The sequence below is a fragment of the Oncorhynchus kisutch genome, linkage group LG5, assembly GCF_002021735.2.
Source record: "Oncorhynchus kisutch isolate 150728-3 linkage group LG5, Okis_V2, whole genome shotgun sequence".
In the NCBI taxonomy this organism is placed as follows: domain Eukaryota; kingdom Metazoa; phylum Chordata; class Actinopteri; order Salmoniformes; family Salmonidae; genus Oncorhynchus; species Oncorhynchus kisutch.
In genome coordinates, this window is record NC_034178.2 from 22,147,669 (window position 1) to 22,174,304 (window position 26,636).

At 42.3% G+C, this 26,636-nt stretch overlaps 1 protein-coding gene across 21 annotated transcripts in view; it reads right to left on the minus strand.

Moving 5' to 3' along the window:
• The window catches only part of LOC109890761 (chromodomain-helicase-DNA-binding protein 6), a 94,962-nt gene that overhangs the window by 16,519 nt on the left and 51,807 nt on the right, over positions 1–26,636 (minus strand). For all 21 annotated transcript variants that reach the window (XR_004209973.1, XR_004209974.1, XM_031824664.1 and 18 more), the window contains 16 exons: positions 24,304–24,480; positions 23,925–24,068; positions 22,958–23,213; positions 21,135–21,345; positions 20,321–20,516; positions 19,658–19,822; positions 8,498–8,677; positions 7,728–7,838; positions 5,558–5,760; positions 2,421–2,620; positions 1,795–1,954; positions 1,382–1,471; positions 1,036–1,139; positions 543–672; positions 217–295; positions 56–110 (listed from right to left, as the gene is read on the minus strand). Coding sequence is in view for 19 of the 21 variants with exons in the window: in XM_031824664.1 (XP_031680524.1) it covers positions 56–110; positions 217–295; positions 543–672; positions 1,036–1,139; positions 1,382–1,471; positions 1,795–1,954; positions 2,421–2,620; positions 5,558–5,760; positions 7,728–7,838; positions 8,498–8,677; positions 19,658–19,822; positions 20,321–20,516; positions 21,135–21,345; positions 22,958–23,213; positions 23,925–24,068; positions 24,304–24,480 (2,461 nt within the window). In the remaining 2 variants the exon portion in view is untranslated. The remainder of the gene's footprint in view (positions 1–55; positions 111–216; positions 296–542; positions 673–1,035; positions 1,140–1,381; positions 1,472–1,794; positions 1,955–2,420; positions 2,621–5,557; positions 5,761–7,727; positions 7,839–8,497; positions 8,678–19,657; positions 19,823–20,320; positions 20,517–21,134; positions 21,346–22,957; positions 23,214–23,924; positions 24,069–24,303; positions 24,481–26,636) is intronic.

A 26,636-nucleotide genomic window follows, 5' to 3' on the forward strand; every position in this document is an offset into this window, starting at 1 on the left:
AGTTTGTAAGGTGTTTTATGCAAAAATGCAAGCTGAAAGGTAGATGAACACTCACCTTGACCAACACTGTCATGCTTGTCCATTGCATCATTACTGGAGATGGTTTCATCCTTTTGGAGCAAAAATAGACGATACAACATCACAACTCAACCTTTTTAGATATTAAATAATTGAATCCTTCATTTTCATTTAGCTGAGTCACTCGAGAGTCCATACCTTATTATCAACCTTTTCCACTCCTCCCTCCTCCTGATTGCATTCAGGATCGTCTTTCACATCATCACTTTTGCAAGCACTAAACATTAACAATCAAGATAAAGACCAAAAATTTAAATCACTTTCTCCATCACCAGACTCAGCATGTCCACTCAGGATTTATTCATATATTTAGGGGAACTAGATCTAGGTATTGCTGATACATTCACATTTGTACACAGCACCTGAGATTTGGTACTGTGGATATTACTGTATGCTGTTTTTTGGGGGTCAATCCTTTAAAATGAGACTTGTGCCCTACGGTAAGGCGGGGGGTGGTTTCTTGCCTGTCAGTGAGGTCAGCCACCACCTCTCCTCCACTCTGCTCGGCTGAGAGCCCCGTGACGTCAGGCATGCCCACCCGCTCCAAGAAGCATAGCTCTGAGTCGGCCCGCATGGCATTGTATCGCTCATACCCTGAGGACACACACCAGGAGCCAGGGTTACTGAGCGCAGATGGTGATGATGGAAGTGGCTTTAGACTTAAATGTACTATCAATTTAAATGTATGATCAATTAATCAATGACCAATAACTGATATATGGTAAGGCCTTTAATTACCAATCCTGATCCAAGATTTACAGAGCGAGCTACAGGCTTAAAACCTGACTCGGCTAATCGACTGATCAGCAGGACTTGGGTTAGTTGATTCAGGTGTTTTAGTGCTGGAACCAAACTTGCACACCCTGAAATTCTCTAGGACCAAGGTTGATGTAAGATCCTTTGGAATTGATCAAATGAGGGCCTTGATAAGCAGGAGACCCCAGACTAAAGGATTACCGTGTTTGTGCACTCCTAAGAGGAGAGACTTATCCGCCTCTGCATCCCACCAGCCTGCTGGGATCTCGATGTAGTCAATATCAGGGAGTGCCACCTCCAGTTTACTGCACAGATTACACACACAAACAAATCAGCCATTTACTTTGGGCTGGTTTCCCGCACAATATTCTCCTACTTCTGGATTAAAAAGCATGCTCAATGGAGAATCTGCAATGAAAGTGCTTTTGAGTACAGGAATAGGCATCACCTGGGTTCAAGGAACTAGCCCTTCATGTATCAACAAGTTCATCAGTGTATATAGGAAGTGGCATGATTAATGGGTGCCTTCATGGTGCCCACTCTGTACCTGGCATGGATGCCCTCCAGGGACTGAGCAGCAGTTTCTCCCAGGACCTCCGCCTTGAGGTAGTACAGCATCCTCACCCTCAGAAGTACCCTTGGCATAACACAACACATGGACCACTCATCGTTCTGTTATTGGACACAGCAACTGTTTTACCAGGTGCAAAGTTTGCACCAGTTTTTTCAGGAAGCTAAAACATAAAACTTTTAAAAAAAGAGCAAATGCAAAGTAAATCTAGCATAAAACTCCCTTGGCTTCAGCACTTCAAATCATCATTTCAAACAATCTAGATTTTGTACGTTTCTTTTCAAGCTCGACTTTGTAGATTTAACAACCTTAGGAATCCTATTAGTCAGAGGAGAACATGACGAGGTTCACCAACAGCTGAAGGTGAATTGTGAGTAATGGGGACTCACTTGTTGCAGTGCTGCTTGAGGTGTTTCTTGTAGCTGTCGTCCTGTAGCACTACCTCTGGGTTGCAGTTGACAAGCCAGTCTGCATGCTTCATCTCGGGCACGCTCAGCTGGTTCTTTAGCTTCTTACCCTTGCGTCCCCTGGGCACTGGGGCGGACAGGCCTGCTTGTGGAAAGATATTGTTTGAGCAATACCAAGCAATCATCGTACATCAAGCAATCATCAGTAGCACACCAGTCCACATTAAAGCACATATTTGGGGATCAGAGTTGGAGCTATGGCTACAGTTATTTGGAGTCATCAAAGCACTCAAATTAACAAAAGGTGAGGATTGCTTTTTACATTTTTTAAAAACTTAATTGTTAAGGGATAGATAGAGTCGATACAAGATGTAGTACGAGTAGTACAAGATGCTGAGCAAGGGTTCAAGCCCCCAGGGGCCATTCAGTCAGGAATCTGCTTTATAGACCACAATGAGAAACTCTGGCACTACGAGTTGCTTTTTAGACCTTGATTATTAACTTGAGTGTTGTCAACATAACTAGCCATTTTGCCAGTCCTCTTTCCTCCACACGGCCATATGAGTGAATGGCAGCTTGTTTGGAGGGGATGTAAGTGAATCTCTCACCAGAATGGTTCTGCAGGTCTTGTTTATGGCCATCCTTGGCAGGTGTGATGAGGTCCCAGATAAAGCTCTTGATCTTGTCATCGCCCATGTAGTGACGCACACAGTAGACCAGCAGTGCCCGGCAAAGCACCTCCATGTCATGCTCAGCCAGTTGCCACTTGAAGCGCCCGTGAGTTAGGATGTCCTTCCAGCGACCCCAGCTGTGTGGACACACGCAGAGAGATGGAGCGGGTGGCATGAGCACAGATACACCACAAAAAAAGTGTCAAGAGTCACTGGGATACAATAAATAAATCTGTACTCTAATGTAGCCTACTGCAGTAGGCTCTCATCGAGTTCCCACCTCTCCTTAAATACCCCCAGCCAGTGTCACATACAGTTGCAGCCAACCATATTGGCACCCTTGCACTTTTCTTAAAGAATTCCATATTTCTTCTAAAAAAGAGTTTAAAAAATTGCTTACAATTTTACTTTTGAAAATGAAGACAAAAGGACAAAATTACTGGCACCCCGGAGCTAGTACCTGGCTGCAGAGCCTGCATTTCTGGCCCACTTTTAAGCAGCAAACTTCTCTAATTCATCAATGTTTGAGGGGTGCCCTCCACCAACTGCTGTTTTCAGATCTAGCCATAGGTTATGGATGCGATTCAGATCTGGACTCTTTGCTGGTCACTCAAGAACAGTCCAGTGCTTCTTCTTGAACCATTCAAGTGTGCTTCTGATGTGTGTTTAGTTTGTTTTGTCCTGCTAGAAGACCAACCTTCAACATAGACCTAGTTTTTGGACACTGGGCTGAACATTGCACTCCAAAAAACATTTATAATCTGCAGATATCATGAGGTCTTGTAGACTTTCAAGACCCCCAGTACGAGAGGCAGCAAAGCAACCCCACAGCATTATCGAACTTCCCCATGTTTGATTGTAGGGAGGGTGTTCATTTCTTTGAAAGCTTAAATTTGGTTGTTGGTTATAGGAAGAACCTACAAATGAAGGAGAACATATATCCTGATTGAACTTCTCAAAACCCACCTAAACAAGCCTAAATCCTAGGAAAAAATGTATGTGGACCCATGAAACATAATTAGAGCTCTTTGGCAATACAGATCAGCTGCCGATGACCAAATGAAGCATTCAATAAAAATAACACCCTCCCTACAATCAAATATGGGGAAGTTTGATAATGCTGGTGAGTGGTGAGGAGTTGACTCAAAAGAGAGAAAGACAATAGTTGAACAGTTTTGAACAAATTAATTTCTTAAAAAATGAAGCAAGAGGGCGGCAGCTATATTTTGTTGTATTTCTTATTTTACTTTCACTTGGCTAGCGAAAGCAGCTAGTTTAGTCTACTCAAGCACCCGGCTCAAACATAGAGGGATGTTAGCTAGCTGGCTATCCAACACAGGAACTCTTCCAAGGTAAGCTTAGGGGCCTGCAGGTGTAACTGCTAAACTGCTTGCTGACTGTACTGCAAGATTATAGTGGGTTTACTAACGCGTTAGTTCTAGTAGCTATGTAGACTATGATGTTAACTAATAATGGTGACAACTATGTAGGCTGTGTGTAGTGGTTAGTGGTTATGATATGAAGGTTTGGCTTGGAAAGGTATTTTTGCCTGGTCACAGACTGTTGGTGTGCACTGAAGTCTGCAAGTGAAGGGAAAAGGTGAGCGGAGAGCTCATAGACGCGAGAAGGAATTATAGCTACAACGATCAAAGTGATCATGCTGTTTGTATGACTGCTATGAAAGTTTGCGTGTGATCCGAGGTGTATTCATTCCACCGATTCTGTTTAACAATTTCTTAAAACAGAAGCAAACGGAACGAAGCGGGGATAAACATACCTGAATTTATCCAATAGAAACTCGTTTGCAAATATTGGACTAATAATTACGCCCTAGATCAGCTGTATGCAGTCAAGAGTGTGCAAGGCGTTATTGAATGTGTCACTTCTGTCAACTTCATTTCACACATTTCGACATTTGCACCTATGTTCTAAACTTCCATTCATAGGCTAGGTTGTAGCAACCTCATAATGGGTATAAGGAAAATTTTAGTATCATGTAGTAGCCTAAACCTGTTGATGTTACATTGAGCTTGGTGAATGGAATATGAATGACAGTCATCCAATATGCTGTAATAGAAATAAGGCCATTATCATTAAAAATAATAATTGTCTTCCCTCATCTTAAACGGCACCGACCACCAATGCTATGGACAGATCTGAAAACAGCAGTTGGTGGAGGGAACCCCTCAGACATTGAAGAATTACAGCAGTTTGCTGCTGAAGAGTGGGCCAAATTGCAGCACAATCATTGATGGCTACAAGAAGTGTTTGTCTGCAAATATCTTGGGCAAAGGCTGTGTACTAGCTTCAGGGTGCCAATAATTTTTCCCATTTCTTTATTTTTCTAACTTAAGGCAAAATAAAATATAATTGTTTCTGCAATGTTTAAAATCCCCTAACAAGTTGTGGAGACCAAACTTTTTTTTCCAACTTATTTTAGAAGAAATCGGGGATTCTTTAAAAAAGGTCCAATGTAGCCATTTTGATCTCCATATCAAATAATTTCGGGGTAACAATTAAGTACTGAGCGGGGAGGGGAAAACTGAAAACGACCCGTTATTGGCAGTGGTTTGGAACCCTCTTTTCTATGGGTCAAAACTCCATCCCACCAAAACAGGCTGACATTTCAGGTGTTCTTTTCTAACAGCTCTTACAATAAAAGAGCTGGACAAAACAGATAAAACACAAAAAAAAATCCCGTTTTGGACTGCACTGGGCCTTTAAAGATAAGTGCAGGGGAGCCAATATATTTGGCAGGGACTGTATTTGATTTATTCCACAACTAGCACACCTGATTCAACGAATGAGGGGCTTGGTGATTAGTTGACCAAATGAATCAGTTGTGCAAGTCCCGGAATATGTCAAATAAATGGTACTGACTGGGGGTCACTCAACACTGGCCCACTAACTCCGCGGTAGCCAGTAAGAGTGCTGACTAAGGTACAATTTGAGGGTACTTAAGCCAGTGAGAGAGCACTTACATTTCACAATAATAATTAATAATAATAATTATTATTATTACAGTATGGCACAATGAAAGTGTGACTGGGGAATGTTAGATGTGATAAAATAACCCGAATATGAGCAGGTTCTTCTCGGCGCGGAAGCATTCGGCACGGAGGTAGCGTCTGTTCCTCTCGCTGAAGCGGCGGGTGCGACAGGGCCTCTCTTCTGAGTCGCTGTCCAGCTCAGAGAATTCCATCAGCTCGTCGTCTTCGAACGAGTTGTAGTGACGAGTCTGCTTCCTCACACGAGGTGTATCAATCACCAGGCTCTCCTGTGAGGGAGAGGGGGTGGTAGTTAATATTCAGGTTTTACTGCAGGTTTTATGGACACACAGTTCATCTAGCCAAACAGACATTATATGAACCCATGCACAGCACAGTACACACACCCCAAACACATGCCATACTGTGTACGGATGCCAAACAAATCCATGCACAGAAAAGTCAAGATGTAGGCCTATACATAAGTGTACACAAACTGCTAAAACCACATACTCAGGCCCCAAAAAACATACATTACTAACATACAGTTGAAGTCGGAAGATTACATACACTTAGGTTGGAGTCATTAAAACTCGTTTTTCAACCACTCCATAAATTTCTTGTTAAAAAACTATAGTTTTGGCAAGTCGGCTTTGTGGATGACAAGTCATTTTTCCAACAATTGTTTACAGACAGATTATTTTACTTATAATTCACTGTATCACAATTTCAGTGAGTCAGAATTTTACATACACTAAGTTGACTGTGCATTTATACAGCTTGGAATTTTCCGGAAAATGATGTCATGGCTTTAGAAGCTTCTGATTGACTCAAATGATGTCAATTAGCCTATTGGAGGTGTACCTGTGGACGTGTTTCAAGGCCTACCTTCAAACTCAGTGCCTCCTTGCTTGACATCATGGGGAAATCAAAAGAAATCAGCCAAGACCTCATAAAAAAAATTGTAGACCTCCACAAGTCTGGTTCATCCTTGGGAGCAAATTCCAAACGCCTGAAGGTACCAAGTTCATCTGTACAAACAATAGTGAGCACGTATAAACACCATGGGACCACGCAGCCGTCATACCGCTCTGGAAGGAGACGTATTCTGTCTCCTAGAGATGAACACGAACATGAACATACATATCGTACTTTTTGGAGAAATGTCCTCTGGTCTGATGAAACAAAAATATAACTGTTTGGCCATAATGACCATCTGGAAGAAAAGGGGAAAAGGAGGTAAAAGGGAGATGCTTGCAAGCCGAAGAATGGGGGTGGCAGCATCATATTGTGGGGGTGCTTTGCTGCAGGAGGGACTGGTGCACTTCACAAAATAGAAAATTATGTGGATATAATTGAAGCAACATCTCAAGACATCAGTCAGGAAGTTAAAACTTGGTCGCAAATGGGTCTTCCAAATGGACGATGACCCCAAGCATACTTCAAAGTTGTGGCAAAATGGCTTAAGGACAACAAAGTCAAGGTATGGAGTGGCCATCACAAAGCTCTGACCTCAATCATATAGAACATTTTTGGGCAGAATTGAAAAAGCGGGTGCGAGCAAGGCGGCCTGCAAACCTGACTCAGTTACACCAGCTCTGTCAGGAGGAATGGGCCAACTTATTGTGAGAAGCTTGTGGAAGGATACCCAAAACATTTGACCCAAGTTAAACAATTTAAAGGAAATTCTACCAAATACTAATTGAGTGTATCTAAACCTCTGACCCACTGGGAATGTGATGAAAGAAAAAATAAATAATAATAATTCTCTATTATTATTCTGACATTTCACATTCTTAAAATGAGGTGGTGATCCTAACTGACCTAAAACAGGGAATTTTTACTAGGATTAAATATCTGGAATTGTGAAAAACAGTTTAAATGTATTTGGCTAAGGTGTTCATAAACTTCCGACGTCAACTGTACACACACACCCCTCTCTGGGGCACAAAATACATACGCAGCACACTAACACACACACAGAGCAAGCTGTAATACACACCACACAGAATTAATTAAACTGCAGCCTCTCCTCCTCCCTCTGCTTCGCATGCTGCTTTTTCCTCACTCATTAATGCAACTGTTTCGCAAGGCCTCTTCCCCCTTCTTTTCTAGCCCGCATTCGAAGTGATCTGCAGGGACATGCGGGACCGGATATTTCTGGAGTCCCTCCAACACTATGGAGCTGGTTATTCCTGGTCAGGGATAACCGGTAGCCCCATAGTGCCCTTCCCTAGTTCCCCTCCCTTCCCCTTACCTTCTCTGCTTTGGAGTCAATCTCCAGCTCGGTTATTTTGGCCCATTTCTGCCAGAAGTTGGGATCGTCCAGGGAAATGTCAGTTCTGTTTCCAGAAGACACAAAGCTGGCCTGGAAATGACAAGGAAAACAAAAGCGTGCACACACATCAACCTGACTGGATCTATGCGAGTAACATACACAGATGTGCTGAGAAAGCTGTTAAGGCGTGAAATCAGTTGTTGGTGAGAGTTGCATCTCCCTTTCACCACCCACTCAGGGGAAACTGAAACTTGTGGTGACTGGCTAACATGTCATTCTTCCAATAGTTACAGACTACCTGGATTGTGATAGTTTTAGGATTAAGGTTTAATCTATAAGGGAGGGGTAGAGTTTACCTTGGCAAAGGTAAAACCCTTGACACTCAAACTTAAATTTCCTCATTGTAGTTGAGCACAATGTAATCAAATCTCAAACCATCACCATCCAGCAAAGTAAAAGACTAAGGTTGAAGGGTAAGGTTTATAATTGAGTTACCCTTGGCAAATGTGGAGCTCTGTCAGGATGGTGATGGTGAAGATATGGGTCAGGGGTTAATGGTCTGAGGTATAAGGGTTTACCTTGGCGAAGATCGAGCCCTTGCCCTCAGTCTGGATGGTGATGTTCTGGGTATTAGTCAGGGGTTAGAGGTCAGAGGTATAAAGGTTGGGGTTGCCTACCGTCTTGATATTGACAGTCTGGATATTAGGGTCAGGGGTTAAGAGGTCAGGGATATAAGGATCAGTGTTAACCTTGGCGAAGGTGGAGCCCTTGCCCTCTGTCTCGATGGTGATAGTTTGGGTGCGGCGCTGCAAGATCTGGTCGATGTCCTCCTCGCAAAACTTGGAGCCCTCGTCCTCCTCATCCATCAGTGCGCCATACGCCCCCTTCCTCAGCAGGTCCTCCACCTCAATCTTGGTCATCTGCTGCGCCTTTAGGACACCATGCCCCCCCCGTTAGTTGGCAGCCATAGCAACAGCTCTCAGATGAGCTGGACCCAATTACAGATCAGGTTTGGTTGGGGTCAATTCCATTTCAATTCAGTCATTTAACTGAGCTAAACTCAAATACTCCTTAATGCTTTTCAATTACAAAAAGTGGAATAGGAACTGGTCATTTCAGTTTAGTCCCTGAATAGAATAATTAATTTATTTCCTGAATTAGATGGTTAAAAGTTTTATAAAAAAGTGTGTAGGTGTACAAAACCAGGATAGTCCAAAGGGACATGTTTAGCATGACCACTGACAACTGTTTGTGTTGTACTGCTAAACCGGCAACAAAAGCATTGAGAGGGAGTGTGGATGGCCATAGAAATCTCAAAGATTACTCTGTGAAGGTGATACACAAGTGAGCTACACATTTTTATTTATAAATTATAATATAATCTCTATACACTTCTACATGAATGTGGATGCTACCATGATTACACATAATCCTGAATACATCGTGAATAATGATGAGTGAAAGAGTTAGGCCCACAAAAATCACCCCCCTGAAAAAAAAAAGTCTTATTGTAATAGTGAGAGGTTAACATGTCTTGGGGGTATGATATTTGTGCATCTAACTTTCTCACTCATCATTATTCACGATTCATTCAGGATTATCCGTAATCATGTTAGCATCCACATGAATGTAGAAGTGTTTAGAAACATTGTAATTTTATTGACAATAAAAGTGACTCCAAAATGACAAATTATTTACCATTACTCTATATTGGGCACAAAATAACCTGAAAAAAAGTTGTCATACTTGAGTAAAAGTAAAAAATAACTTAATCGAAAAGTAAAAGTCGCCCAGAAAAATACTACTTGAGAAAAAGGTTAAAAGTATTTGGTTAAAAATATTAATAATTTCACATTCCTTATGTTAAACAAACCAGACAGCACGATTTTCTTGTTTTTTAAATTTACGGATAGCCAGAGGCACACTCCAACACTCAGACATCATTTACAAACTAAGCATTTGTGCCAGATAAGAGGCAGTAGGGATGACCACGGGATGTTTTCGATGTGTGTGAATTGGACCATTTTCCTGTCCTGCAAAGCATTCGAAATGTATCGAGTACTTTTGGGTGTCAGGGGAAACGTATGGAGTAAAGAGTACACTACATTTAGGAATGTAGTGAAATAAAAGTAGTCAAAAATATATATAGTAAAGTACAGATACTAACTATTTCCACATTTTTTCAGGGATGCAAACTGGTGAGGGCGCAAAAAAGTTGATACTTTTTTGTTGTTGCACTGAAATATGCAAAAAATCTCTGCTAGGGGGAAATGCAGGTTAAAACCTGTTAAGGCTAGGGCAGAATACTGCCCCCGTTGGTGAAATGCGTGCCCATAGTAAACAGAAAAAAAATCTGTAAAAAATTGCTAATATATGCATATAATAAATATTATTGAATAGAAAACACTCTAAAGCTTCTAAAACCGTTTAAATTATGTCTGTAAGTAAAGCAGAACTCTCAGGGCACTCATTCTCCCAAACTCTCTCTTGTCATCCAAAAAGTTGGCCCAACTTTGACGTCATCGCCCCCACCCTTCCCAAGCACCTACGGTCCTGGGAACACTTCCTATGCCTTCAGCGCAGTGTCCGCTTTCAATGGGGCTTCTCATTGTTTGAATCGCGCGCTCAGGAGATTAATGACGTACCGAAACCTTTCGGTCGCGCGAGAATACAGGTTACTTTCACGCGCAATCTGCGCCTGTGCTGTCTTTCTTCAAAGATTGATTAAACGATGCGTGTGTTTCTCTTTGTCCTGAGAATTGCGGTGAAGCTATATAGCATGCTAACGCTGTGTTCTGAACCAAGTTTGACAAGTTTAGTCGACATATAATATGTAATTTCGACGTTTTGGTGCGAACTAACTTTACTTTTTGGCTGCATTTCAACCGAAATATGTCGTGTTTGATAACCGAAAGACACAGACTTCAAAACTAAAGCTGTTTTTGGTAAGTATAAACCCTTCCAGGTCTTCTGATGGAAGAACAGCAAAGGTAAGGGAACATTTATGTGTTAAATTTGGGTTTCTGTGGAGGAGCCAAAATGCTAATTCCTGAGCGCCGACTCACATTATAGCCTAGTGAACGAAATCTGTAAAGTTAAAAATAAATGTAACACAGCTGTTTTATTAAGAAGAAGTGTATCTTTCTAAGTATATGTAGAACATGTATATTTAGTCAACGTTTATGATGTGTATTTCTGTTATCTGGCAGAGTTACCATAATTTCTCCAGGCATTGTTGTAGCATTTTTTTGCCATGACCTTCTATGTAAACCGTGATTTATGGATATAATTAGCATATTATTGAAAAAAACATAAATGTACTGTATAACATGTCCTATTCCTGTCATCTGATGAAGACTTTCAAAAGGTTAGTGAATTATTTTACTTTTAATCCTGCTTTTGTGATTGCATCTATGGTTCTACAAAATGGCTATGTAAATTAGCCTATCTTTGGTGGTGGTTTGACATAAATATGTGCTATGTTTTCGCCGTAAAACATTTTAGAAATCTGACTTGGTGGCTAGATGAACATGGTGTTTATCTTTCATTTGAGCCATTGGACTTGTTAATGTGTGGAGGTTAAATATTTCTAAGAATATTTTTTGCATTCTGTGTGCTACTGTGTCAGTTGAGCAGTGGGGGGAGGTGCCCTAGCGGGACGTGTGGTGCTAAGAAGTTAACTAATTAAACAACAAAGAATATGATCTACAGTCGTGGCCAAAAGTTTTGAGACTGACACAAATATACATTTTCACAGTCTGCTGCCTCAGTTTGTATGGTGGGAATTTGCATATATTCCAGAATGTTATGAAGAGTGAATAGATGAATTGGAATTAATTGAAAAGTCCCTCTTTGCTATGCAAATGAACTGAATCCCCAAAAAACATTGCCACTGCATTTCAGCCCTGCCACAAAAGAACCAGCTGACATGTCAGTGATTCTCTCGTTAACACAGGTGTGAGTGTTGACGAGGACAAGGCTGGAGATCACTCTGTCATGCTGATTGAGTTTGAATAACAGACTTGAAGCTTCAAAAGGAGGGTGGTGCTTGGAATCATTGTTCTTCCTCTGTAAATCATGGTTACCTGCAAGGAAACACATGCCGTCAATCATTGCTATGCACAAAAAGGGCTTCACAGGCAAGGATATTGCTGCCAGTAAGATTGCACCTAAATCAACCATTTATCGGATCATCAAGATCTTCAAGGAGAGCAGTTCAATTGTTGTGAAGAAGGCTTCAGGGTGCCCAAGAAACTCCAGCAAGCGCCAGGACCATCTCCTAAAGTTGATTCAGCTGCGGCATGGGGCACCACCAGTACAGAGCTTGCTCAGGAATGGCAGCAGGCAGGTGTGAGTACATCTGCACGCACAGTGAGGTGAAGAATTGTGGAGGATGGCCTGGTGTCAAGAAGGGCAGCAAAGAAGCCACTTCTCTCCAGGAAAAACATCAGGGACAGACTGATATTCTGCAAAAGGTACAGGGATTGGACTGCTGAGGAATGGGGTAAAGTCATTTTCTCTGATGAATCCCCTTTCCGATTGTTTGGGGCATCCGGAAAAAAACTTGTCCAGAGAAGACAAGGTGAGCGCTACCATCAGTCATGCCAACATTAAAGCATCCTGAGACCATTCATGTGTGGGGTTGCTTCTCAGCCAAGGGAGTGGGCTCACTCACAATTTTACCTAAGCACACAGCCATGAATAAAGAATGGTACCAACACATCCTCTGAGAGCAACTTCTCCTAACCATCCAGGAACAGTTTGGTGACGAGCAATGCATTTTCCAGCGACTTGCCATAAGGCAAAAGTTATAACTAAGTGGCTTAGGGAACAAAACATTGATATTTTGTTCCATGGCCAGGAAACTCCCCAGATCTTAATCCCATTGAGAACTTGTGGTCAATCCTCAAGAGGCGTGTGGCCAAACAAAACCCCACAAATTCTGACAAACACCAAGCATTGATTATGCAAGAATGGGCTGCCTTCAAACAGGATGTGGCCCAGAAGTTAATTGACAGCATGCCAGGGTGGATTGCAGAGGTCTTGAAAAAGAAGGGTCAACACTGCAAATATTGACTCTTTACATCAACTTCATGTAATTGTCAATAAAAGCCTTTGACACTTATGAAATGCTTGTAATTATACTTCAGTATTCCATAGTAACATCTGACATAAATATCTAAAGACACTGAAGCAGCAAACTTTGTGAAAATTTATATTTGTGTCATTCTCAAAAGTTTTGGCCATGACTGTACATGGTCAGTCTTTGTGTGTAAAATAAAGTGGTTAATGTGAACCTAACACACAGCTAAAAAATGTTCCAATGTTATTTGTTGCCTAGACTTTACTGCAAATGACACTCAAGTCTTGAGAAAAAAAACAATACACTAATATTGCAGTTAGCCATAACAGCCTTTATAATAGAACGCGTGTGACCACACACACACACACACACATCTAAAAATTGCACTTAGGGAAATAAACCCTCTTAAGTAGAAATAGAATGAAACAAACAAGCATACTATTTTTGCTCTATTATAGTGGTCACTATAGTAGACTTCGATCAAGTGCACAAGGTTACATGTGTGCAAAAATAAAGTTCACTGAGTAAAGAAATGTAATAACCCCCCCTCAATCACACAAGTGTTACTGTCAAGTTCAACACAACAAAAGCATTATCTTTGAGCTACACTGCACACTTTCTGCCTGTGGACATCTGTTCAATGTGTCAGCAGACCATGATACCCTTTGTTGGCATAATTGATCTCTTTCAGGCAGAGTACACCTGGCATACCCATTTTTATCCACTGTATTGAAAAAGCACGAAGGGGGAAGTGTGTGGTGTTCCTTTTGGCATCCAGCTTAAGCCAGGCCCGGCTCCAGCGACATTTAAATATTTAATAAGCAATGCCTCATTTTCACCTAATTCTCTCATTCTGAAAATTAACCACATAATGTAGAGGGAAAACATTAGTTCACAGATAACCAGCTGACGAACTAACTTCTAACTAGTTAACATGTCAAACAGATTGCCAGGGTACAGTAAGCAACTAATGTGTTATAACTTGAGGAACAGCAAGGAGTCGTGTAATATTACCAGTTAATATTATAGCGAATTGGTTAGGTTAGTAACGTTAGCTAACGTTAGTGGTCTGACTTTATTAGCCAGCTAATCTTCACACCATAAACACAATTATTTGATCAGTTAAGTTGGCTAATGTTGATCGACATTTCTCTGGCTAGCTAACGGATAATTCCATCCAGCTAGCAAGATACTTAACAATGCTAACAATGAGGGATGCACAATATCGGAATCGGACGATATTAGCTAAAAATGCCAACATCGGCCCGATATCTAGTTTAACGCCGATGTGTAAAACCGGTGTCAAAGCTGACATGCATACCTATATAATGTTGGTACATGACGTAATGACGCCACATAAAATTTTGAGCAACACGTGAAACACAGCATTCCTAACCTAGCCCACTATGTCTGCTGTGTGGATCGAGCAGTCATTTGAAAGAGTAAGAACATTTCAGCGAGACAACTCAACAGGTGAAATCCATTAACGCCAAGATGATGGAATTCAATTGCCCTTGACAATCAACCGTTCTCTATTGTGGGTGATGTTGGCTTTCACCGACTGGTCGAGCACCGGTACACAATACCAAGTGCTCTATTTTTCAGATGTTGCCCTACCGGAGTTACACAGTAATAGCGTCACTGCTATTCGCTTCATGACTGACATTTGGACCAGCGATATCAGCCCCATGAGCATGCTGAGTCTGACAGCACAGTGGGTTGTCGAGGATTTCATACTGAAGAAAGTCATATTGCAGGCTCATGAATGTGCTGGTTGTCATACAGCTACTGCCATTTCAATGGCATTTGAGAACATGTTTGAAACTTGTAAACATGAACACACTAGCTAGCTCCATTCAATCAACTGACTTGAGAAATAAGCTCATCAACTGCGCCTGCAGTTGAACAAAACTGCCGACACAGGCTGTGAACAAGTGAATCGGTGGCATTCTCTCTTTACTGTGTCGCCTCGATGCTATGTACAAGGACCGCTACTTCGATGCAGCCAAGAAACAGGGTTTACGTGAAATATAACATACACAGCTGGACAAGATGGAAACAGACACAGTGATAGTGAGCACCGAGGAAGAGAGGCCACGAAAACACAGAGCTGAAACTTCACTGTTTGACATGTATGAAATCCTGGTTGAGAATGAAACTGAACAAATTAACAATGAAACAGCACAGCAATTAAGTGAAAGAAATAGGTTTTGATTATGTTTTACTGGTAATGGGGACATACGTAAATACCAACAAAATAACTTTTTGGTTAGTGTGGTGTGTGTGTAACTTTTATTTAACTAGGCAAGTCAGTTTTTATTTACAATGACGGGCCGGACAACGCAGGGCCAATTGTTCTTTTTCCGCAGTTCATATGTGCTATTCGGGAACCTTGGGATGTCCATACCTCAAGTATAAATGTAAAATGGTTACGTTTAGTGTCAGTTTAGGGTAAGGACATCCCAAGGATTCCGGATCGCAGTGACAATGCATAGAGTGAGAGACTAGCACGGTATTTGAGAGCTCGGCGGCGACACAGACATTCATTTTCTATATTTTTTTTTACAAGCTGCAGAAGCGATTTTCGCATGTCTGCCCAGATAGTTTCCTTAGAGACGATTAAAATAATTACCAAGATGTCCTTAATCCAATTGAGGAGTAAGTAGGCTATATTTAAGTTGTGATATGGTAAGGAAATATTTAGGCCTACTGTGTTAAGGCACATTTGGTTTATTTGAAAATATATTTTTTGTTCATAATGAGTTGATAACATATTGTCGAAAGTACGTAGGCAATATTATTTACTGTGTAGATAGCGGAGTAGGCAAGTGTACAATAACATAAAATTTTATTGTAAATGAGAATACACACGTGGTGCTATAGGATATAAATATTTTACATTGCAATACATTACCCCTACATGCCATTGGGTGATGGAGCTATGGGTTTATTTTCCACTGTCACTAGGCCGATACATTCACACTCAAACTGAGTCGGGGATTGTGAGGTTCTGTGTTATGCACTATAGTCCGTTACCATATCATATGTGATTGAATATTATTTTCTGTTGGCTTGTGTGGGTGTATGTGTTATGCAACATAGCTGACTTGAGACATTGTTAACAGTTTCAGGGCCATGGGCCTTTCTCGTGATGGAAAAATACAGAATAACATAAAAACGGACACATACAGAACATAGTGTAGCAAACCACAGACTGTTTTTTGTTAGAACTCAAACTTAACAATAACAGAAACCAGATATGTGATAACGGTATCTAGGGAATGAGCGCATAGATACTCTACACAGCAACAGTTACATCTATCAACTGGATAGCCCGGGGGCTGGTACCAGCTCGTACACCAACAATCAACGATAGGCTGGGTGAGTCTAAACCACACCCAGTCTCTACTCTGTGACAGGCCGGCTCAGAAGCAGGAATTACCTCTGTTCAAATAACAACAGAATGCAGCAAGTGACTGAAGAAAGAAAATATTAGTTTGCATCCCTGTTTGTTACATTACAGCCTTATTCTAAATAAAAATCTCCTCAGCAATCTACACACAATACCCCGCCTCGAAATTGAGCTCAGATGCATCCTGTTTTCATTGACCATCCTTGAGATGTTTCGACAACTTGATTGGAGTCCACCTAGTAAATTCAATTGATTGGACATGATTTGGAAAGGCACACACCTGTCTATACAAGGTCCCACAGTTGACTATGCATGTCAGAGCAAATATCAAGCCATGAGGTTGAAGGAATTGTCCGTAGAGCTCAGAGACAGGATTGTGTCAAGGCACAGATCTGGGGAAGGGTACCAAAACATTTCTGCAGCATTGACGGTCCCCAAGAACACAGTGGCCTCCATAATTTTCAAAATGGAAGAAGTTTGGAACCACCAAGACTCTTCCTAGAGCTGGCCACCCGGCCAAACTGAGCAATCGGGGGAGAAGGGCCTTGGTCAGGGAGGTGACCGAGAAACCGATAGTCACTCTGGCAGAGCTCCAGAGTTTCTCTGTGGAGATGGGAGAACCTTCCAGGAGGACAACAATCTTTGCAGAACGCCACAAATCAGGCCTTTATGGTGGAGTGGCCAGGCGGAAGGCACTCCTCGGTAAAAGGCACATGACAGCCCGCTAGAGTTTGCCAAAAGGCACCTAAAGAGACACAGACCATGACAAACAAGATTCTCTGGTCTGATGAAACCAAGCTTCAAATCTTTGGCCTGAATGCCAAGCGTCACATCTGGAGGAAACCTGCCACCATCTCTATGGTGAAGGATGGTGATTGCAGCATCATGCATTGTTGATGTTTTTCAGTGGCAGGGACTGGGAGACTAGTCAGGATCAAGGGAAAGATGAACGGAGCAAAGTAAAGAGAGTTCCTTGATGAAAACCAACTCCAGAGCGCTTAGGACCTCAGACTGGGGCGAAGGTTCACCTTCGAACAGGACAACGACCCTAAGCACACAGCCAAGACAACGCAGGAGTGGCTTCGGGACAAGTCTCAGAATGGTCTTGAGTGGCCCAGCTAGATCCCGGACTTGAACCAGATCGAACATCTCTGGAGACTTGAAAATAGCTGTGCGGCGACGCCCCCCATCCAACCTGACAGAGCTTTGGAGGGTCTGTAGAGAAGAATGGGAGAAACTCCCCAAAAACAGGTATGCCAAACTTGTAGCGTCATATCGAAGAAGACTCAAGGCTGTAATCACTGTCAAAGGTGCTTTAACAAAGTACAGAGTCCTTATGTAAATGTGATATTTCGGTGACATTTTTGATACAGTGCTCAAAAAAATAAAGGGAAAACTTAAACAACACAATGTAACTCAAAGACAAAGACAATCACACTTCTGTGAAATCAAATTGTCCACTTAGGAAGCAACACTGATTGACAATACATTTCACATGCTGTTGTGCAAATGGAATAGACAACAGGTGGAAATTATAGGCAATTAGCAAGACAACCCCAATAAAGGAGTGGTTCTGCAGGTGATAACCACAGACCACTTCTCAATTCCTATGCTTCTTGGCTGATGTTTTGGTCACTATTGAATGCTGGCGGTGCTTTCACTCTAGTGGTAGCATGAGACGGAGTCTACAACCCACACAAGTGGCTCAGGTAGTGCAGCTCATCCAGGATGCCACATCAATGCGAGCTGTGGCAAAAAGGTTTGCTGTGTCTGTCAGCGTAGTGTCCAGAGCATGGAGGTACTACCAGGAGACAGGCCAGTACATCAGAAGACGTGGAGGAGGCTGTAGGAGGGCAACAACCCAGCAGCAGGACCGCTACCTCTGCCTTTGTGCAAGGACGAGCAGGAGGAGCACTGCCAGAGCCCTGCAAAATGACCTCCAGCAGGCCACAAATGTGCATGTGTCTGCTCAAACGGTCAGAAACAGACTCCATGAGGGTGGTATGAGGGCCCGACGTCCACAGGTGGGGGTTGTGCTTACAGCCCAACACCGTGCAGGACGTTTGGCATTTGCCAGAGAACACCAAGATTGGCAAATTCGCCACTGGTGCCCTGTGCTCTTCACAGATGAAAGCAGGTTCACACTGAGCACATGTGACAGACGTGACAGTCTGGAGACGCCGTGGAGAACGTTCTGCTGCCTGAAACATCCTCCAGCATGACCGGTTTGGCGGTGGGTCAGTCATGATGTGGGGTGGCATTTCTTTATGGAGCCGCACAGCCCTCCATGTGCTCGCCAGAGGTAGCCTGACTGCCATTAGGTACCGAGATGAGATCCTCAGACCCCTTGTGAGACCATATGCTGGTGCGGTTGGCCCTGGGTTCCTCCTAATGCAAGACAATGCTAGACCTCATGTGGCTGGAGTGTGTCAGCAGTTCCTGCAAGAGGAAGGCATTGATGCTATGGACTGGCCCGCCCGTTCCCGAGACCTGAATCCAATTGAGCACATCTGGGATATCATGTCTCGCTCCATCCACCAACACCACGTTGCACCACAGACTGTCCAGGAGTTGGCGGATGCTTTAGTCCAGGTCTGGGAGGAGATCCCTCAGGAGACCATCCACCACCTCATCAGGAGCATGCCCAGGCGGTTGTAGGGAGGTCATACAGGCACAAGGAGGCCACACACACTACTGAGCCTCATTTTGACTTGTTTTAAGGACATTACATCAAAGTTGGATCAGCCTGTAGTGTGCTTTTCCACTTAAATTTTGAGTGTGACTCCAAATCCAGACCTCCATGGGTTGATACATTTGATTTCCATTGATAATTTTTGTGTGATTTTGTTGACAGCACAGTCAGCACATTCAACTATGTAAAGAAAAAAGTATTTAATAAGAATATTTCATTTATTCAGATCTAGGATGTGTTATTTTAGTGTTCCCTTTATTTTTTGAGCAGTGTACATTTGCAGGAATTTCTAAAAACCTGTTTTTGCTTTGTCATGTAGATTAATGAGAGGGGAATTTTCGAAAATCAATTTTAGAACAAGGCTGTAACGTAACATAATGTGGAAAAAGTAAATGCAATGTATGTACGTGAATTTGTTGCAATACTTTTGGTCCCCTAATTTGGGTAGACTATGTACAAAAAGTTCTGTAATTTCTCAACGGTTCACCCTCAAATAAAAAAATGAATAATTTCAAATCCGATGAGCCAAAGCAACAAAAAAGAAATGTCGCTGTCCCAATACTTTTGGAACTCACTGTATACAAAGATAATCCAGAAATCATCCTTCATAGTATAACCTAGTCCTAGATCTGTTTGTGCTGGCATGACGATGGGACGATGACAATAGGAGTTGGCAAGACAGCACAAACATATGGGACCAGGCGATCATAGCAGTCACTCACCCCATTGAGGCTGCCCTTTCGATTAATGTCCTGCAGCACAGCCTTGTCTAGACCCAGCTTCAGACTGGCTTTATCAAACATCTCCCTCTCATAGGAGTTCCTGGTGATCAGCCTGTACACTTTCACTGCTTTACTCTGGCCGATACGGTGGCAGCGAGCTTGGGCCTGGCAGGGACACAAACAGAGCAGTTTCACACACACGGCTTGATACAGTTATTTTACACTGGCATTCAAAGTTTAAAGTACACTGAAATGCCTTTCTTGCAAGCACTAAATACATCAACGCAGTAATCAATATCAATGTAGTACAAAAAAAACGTAGAATAAAAATATGAACATTGTGTGAGCAATCTTTTTCCTTTATACCATTTCATACTGCATGCCCACATGAAATAGCTATTATACCATTTCATACCGTATGAAATTGAATCCAAAGCGACTTACCGTAGTGAGTGCATACACATACAGTGGTGTACCCAGAGGGAATCAAACCAACAATCCTGACATTGCAAGCGCCATTCACTATCAACTGAGCCACACAGGACAACATGAAAGCATGAAATGAGTATAACACTTCTTGAGTGGTTTTTAGTCCTGGTTTTTAGTCCAGGACTAGGTTTAGTCAAGGTCCGGAAAGTGGTGCTGAACTTTGTGTTGTCTAACCTGTAGGTCATTCTGGGGGTTCCAGTCCGAGTCGAAGATGATGCAGGTGTCTGCAGCAGTCAGGTTGATGCCCAGGCCCCCAGCACGGGTACACAGCAGGAACACAAAGCGGTCCGAGTCCACCTTACAGAATCTGTCGATCGCTGCCTGGCGCAGGTTACCCCGCACTCTGCCGTCGATGCGCTCATAGGTGTACCTAGAACCACACATATAACTTATGAACATACTGTAGCAACCTCAACCGAACGACCTCATCAAGAGGTTCAATTCTCTTGGCGTAACGGTGAAGGTGTTGGGCTCAAAGTCGCTGGAACCAGGTTTGAGTACTGGTAGGGCTACCCCCGAATTCGCTACAATACATACAGTACATATTATATATTCAAACATATTCATTCATACTATGTTTTCATTTAGATTTTTTTGTTGTTGCAATATTCATATTGTATCTCCAATTAAAATGCTTGGTCACCTCTTACACTGTATATTCCAGTTAAAATCTCCTACGGATCATAGATATCCTGTAAAAATGTGTGTCTAACACAGATTTATCATTATGTTATAAAATCCCAGCCATTAATATTGTTATACACATGTGCCTTTCCTGTTGTTCTTGGAACTGTCCAGCAAAATCATATATTTTTCCCTACTTGATAAACTCAACACAATTGCAGTCTTGGTCCGACTCTTTTTAGACTAGAGCAGAGGGTGAGGGGGATTGTGATGTGCGCACACAGAGCAGAGCTTGAGCCCAGTCCAGCAACCCCAGACCCATCCCCAGCCACGCTCTCAACTCTATCCTCAGCCCCAACCTAACCTCCTCTGGATGAGGTAGTCCTCCAGGATGTCCAGGCAGCGCACCATCTGGGAGAAGACCAGCACCTTGTGGCCGCCAGCAATCAGCTTCGGCAGCAGCTTGTCAATAAGCACCAGCTTCCCCGCTGCCTGAATCATGGCCTGGAGCTGGAAGTCCCAAGCATCAGGGCTGTGCGTTTTCCTGAAGCTATCCAGGATCTTCTCCTCCGCACCTAGACATGTCCAGAGAAGATAAGGGAGAAAAAAGGTCTACTTAAAATGCATTGTAGAGAACCTTGAAGGTCAGAGAAAATCGGTATGAAGCCATTTCCATAAAGTCAGGGTGGAATTAAATATATAAAGGACTCTACAGGACTATGGATGCTAGAAGGAACACAGGTCAGGTCACGAACCGTCGACTCGTTTTATAATTAACCTGTTTGTGGTAGGGGGCAACATTTATACCCAAACTGAACTGCCTCCTACTCTGTCACAGATCCTAATATATGCATATTATTATTAGTATTGGATAGAAAACACTCTGAAGTTTCTAAAACTGTTTGAATCATGTCTGTGAATTTATTTAGCAGGCGAAACCCCGAGGACAAACCATTCAGATTTGTTTTATTTTTCAGTCAGTCTTTTCAATACGTTTTCATGGGGAATCCAGAATTCTAATCGACTTTCCTGCAGTTCCTACCGCTTCCACTGGATGTCACCAGTTTGTAGAAATTGGTTGAGGTTTTTCCTTTGTGTAATGAAGAAGTACTATAGCTCAGAACGAACGTCAGTTCATGTGATAGAGGCGCGTAACCAGACAAGTAGCGTCAGTTTGTTTTGCTCCTGTATTGAACACAGATCCTTCCGTCTTCAATTTGATCGATTATATACGTTTAGAAAAGTTGTATTACAAAAGTACTTTGAAATGTTTTGGCAAAGTTTACAGGTAACTTTTGAGATATTTTGTAGCGACGTTGCGTAAGTTGGAAGCGGTGTTTTTCTGGATCAAACGCGCCAAATAAATGGACATTTTGGATATATATCGACGGAATTAATTGAACAAAAGGACCATTTGTGATGTTTATGGGACATACAGTGCCTTGCGAAAGTATTCGGCCCCCTTGAACTTTGCGACTTACAGCTGTAATCGCAGCAAAAGGTGGCGCTACAAAGTATTAACTTAAGGGGGCTGAATAATTTTGCACGCCCAATTTTCCAGTTTTTGATTTGTTAAAAAATTTTGAAATATCCAATAAATGTCGTTCCACTTCATGATTGTGTCCCACTTGTTGTTGATTCTTCACAAAAAAATGTGAATGTGAAAATTATGTTTGAAGCCTGAAATGTGGCAAAAGGTCGCAAAGTTCAAGGGGGCCGAATACTTTCGCAAGGCACTGTATAGGAGTGTCAACATAAGAAGTTTGTCAAAGGTCCTTACCTTTGATTTATAATTTTGATTTATAATTTATTTCTGCGTTTTGTGTCGCGCCTGCAGAGTTGAAATATGCTACTCTCATTGTTTAAGGTTGTGCTATCATCAGATAATAGCATCTTATGATTTCCCCCGAAAAGCATTTTTGAAATCTGACATGTTGGCTGGATTCACAACGAGTGTAGCTTTAATTTGCTATCTTGCATGTGTAATTTAATGAAAGTTAGATTTTTATAGAAATGTATTTGAATTTCACGCTCTGCATTTTCCCTGGCTATTGGCCATGTGGGACGCAAGCTTCCCACCTACCCCAGAGAGGTTAACATTTTATTATGAACTATGAACTACGAACATTTGTAGAGCGTGTGTGTGTACGTGTGATGCGTGCTTTCATTTGTGTGTCCACACGTCACCTTTGATCAGGTAGGGGTGGTTGCAGCACTTGCGAAGCTCCATCATGGTGTTGATGAGGTTGGGCATGTTGTGCTGGTTGGCCCCCTTGGCCAGGAAGGTGAAGTTCTTTTCCAGGATGGCCCGGTAGTACTTCTTCTGCATGTTGGTGAGCTCCACCTCGATGATGGTCTCCTCCTTGGGCGCCAGGTTCTTCTCCACGTCATCCTTCAGCCGCCGCAGCATCATGGGCTTCAGGATGGCCTGAAGCTTCTTCACCTGGAGGAAGAGGAGATCAGGGTTGGTGTAAATTCCATTTCCAATTCAGTCAATTGTGGATGTACATAAATTGACTGAATTAAATTAAAATTGACCCCGACCATGGGGGAAGAGGACAGAGGTGGTCAGGATCTGATGGTCTGCAGTAATGATACTTAGCAATATGTTAAGTTTAGACTCAGACAAAACAATTGTTTGTTTAGTCTGGGCTGGCAGTTAAGAGCGTTGGGCCAGTAACCGAAAGGTTGCTGGTTCGAATTCCAGAGCCAACTAGGTGAAAAATCTGTCGATATGCCGTTGAGCAAGGCACTTAACCTTAAATGCTCCTGTAAGTCCCTTTGGATAAGGCAGTCTGCTAAATTATTAGAATGAATGTATAAAATTGCCGTAGACACAATAACTTACAGTGGCGCAACTCATAACAATATGTTTAAATTATCTGCAGAAGAAACAATTTGATAACACGGATTCAACAACTGCTTGATGATGTAAAGTGCAGACTTTGTTTTGTTCAGTAGCATTAGTAGTAGTCATTAAGTGTATGATACAATGTTTAAAAGGAAATTGCTGAAGGGTATCTACGAGTAAGAATCAACATTCCCATGGATTCCTGTATATTCCCATTGCAAGTTTCCTATATATTCCCAAGGAAAGTCACCCACTTTTCCCCACAGTTTTTCCACCCTAAAAGGGTACCCCTGAGAAAATCACCTGTTCCTCAGTCTTCAGATCTCCAAACTCCTCCAAGAAGAGGCTCTCTGAGGGGAACTGTAGGGGCTCCAGGAAGTTGAGCAGACTAAAGAGCTCCTCCACTGAGTTCTGCAGGGGGGTGCCTGTCAGGAGGACCTTGTGTTCCTACAGGAGTTAGGGTTTATAGTTTTTGTTCATGACACTCAAAGACAACTTGGTATGCATCATCCGACTCAGAGATCCTACTCTGGCTGATTACAATTTTTATTTTTCTGCTGTACTTCCCTCTTGACTAAGGGGGGGCATCCATGCTACTATCAGCCTTGGCTGGTGCTGAACTGAATTGACTACAAAGAACAACGCAGATGGTCAAGAGTTAGCTAGCTAGCTACCCCCTCACCAGGTTCATGAGCTTGAGGCCCTCCAGGAGTTTACAGTTGCGGTTCTTGAGGCGGTGGGCCTCATCGATGACCACGCAGCGCCAGTGGATCTTCTTCAGCTCCAGGCAGTCGGCCATGATCATCTCAAAGGTGGTGATCACTCCGTGGAACTTGTACCCGCCCAACACTACATTTCCCTATACACAGAGAAAGACAAAGGAGGAAGAAAAGGAAAGATTGGGGGGAAAAAAAATAAAACATTTGATCAATTATTTACACAGATTTAAAAACGATGAATGCCGTGAATTTGCCCTACAGGAAGGCAGAAGCAAAAACAGTTCTGGCCGTAAATAAGTGTAATCCTACCATGGTAAAATCAAGACAATTTCAGTGGCAACACATTTCGGTCCTCCCTGATCAAATAACCAAATGCATAATATTCGTCATTCCGATGTGCATTCCATAATGCCAGGCGTTCTCTGTGAAGTTGTTCCATCTTGGAACGCTAGAAGACAATAATCAAACCTGCAAATGTGTCTGTGCCCCCTTCACCACAGCAATCATTCAGTTAAGATTTCTTCGGGCCTGAGCTGGAAGTGGGTCACGGACATTGCTCATCCATTAACAGGCGACATAACTACGATGCAACACAATCATGGCGACAATTCCCAAAAACTCCTCACGTCTAGCGCTTTAACCCAGCCTAAGTTGAACGAGCAGTTCTTCGGCGTATTAAAGCTCTCCTCCATTACTTCAAACACCTTACCTGGAGACTACTTCCTTAACATGAGTTTGTTAAAACCAATCGAGAAGCATGGAGTGCAGATATTGTCAGTACCATGGAAACACATTTACCGAGATACTAGTAGCAAGGTTCTGCTACGTTCTCTAATGAAGGTGGAAAATTCACTTTTCGGTCCTCCAGCCACTGTGGCAGGTAGAGTTACAAAATCTACCAGCCACTCAGATTTCTTTACCAGCCCAAATATTTTTGCGACCCAATTACACCTCCCAAAAAACAAATACGGATGAGCATGCTTTGTTTTTCTAAAACAAGAAGTAATTGCTTCATTTCATTTTTGTGACCTGAGTCTTTTAACCAATGTATGTTAAAATAAATAATTTAGATACAGTAGTAAAAACAGAAACAGTTCTACAACTGAACATCAAGAATCAACAAAATGCCTACCCTGCCATAAAAGGCTGAGTGATATGGCTTATTTATTATAGTTCAGGGCTCTACTCTGACATTTTCTTTACAAGGAATACAAGAATCAACTAAATGCCTACCCTGCCACAAAAGGGTGAGTGATATGGCTTATTTATTATAGTTCAGGGCTCTACTCTGACATTTTTTTCAAGGATTCAAAGATTACAAGTAGAAATGAAGCACACAAATAAAGAGAAGAGCTGAAGTATGAGTGTTTAAATGATAATAAATTACTAAAAGTTAATGAATATACGTTTTTAGGAGTGATCCATGCTCAAATCAAAAACAATCATTAAGGGAGAATATTTCGGTTGCCCCTTTAAGGGATGGGCCATTACAGTGGTAACTTGGGCACTCGCTGGTCTATGATGAAGAAAATCTCCAACTGTGATGTCTTCCAAGCAGCAGACAGTTGCAGCAAACTCAAACGAACATTGAAAAACATTATATAATTGGCCAAGAAACACGAGGACAAAGTCCCACTATAGTTGCCTTTATTGTCAATTTGACCAGCGGCGACCAATCATTCAGGGCACACCTGTTTAGCTAAAACATTTGTAAAAATATAAATATTGTTTTTGTTATACAAATAACTAGCCTGTTTTCCATGTTATTCTGGCATTAATTCGTGTCACATATCTGTTTGCAAACAATGTAGGCTCAAGGTCATTGAAGGCTCAAGGTCATTGGCCACAGATAAATTACATCAAATCACATCTACCGTAGCTTTGATTGTGCTGAGCATGTCAACATCACACTTTCAAAATCTTAGCTAGCTAGACAAGCAGCCATCATTACAAATCATTAGGGTTGCAAAGGGTCGGAAATTTTCCATGGAAAGTTAAGCCCGGTAATTTTTCTTAAATTCAGCAAAAAAAAGTTAGCTAATAACAGTAGAGCACCCCCTTATCCACACCGAAGGGACAGCAGTGGAGAAGGTGGAATGTTTTAAGTTCCTGGGCGTACACATCACAGACAAGCTGAAATGGTCCACCCACACAGACAGTGTGGTGAAGAAGGCGCAGCTGCGCTTCTTCAACCTCAGGAGGCTGAAGAAATTTGGCTTGTCACCCAAAACCCTGACAAACTTTTACAGATGCACAATCAAGAGAATCCTGTCAGGCTGTATCACAGCCTGTATCA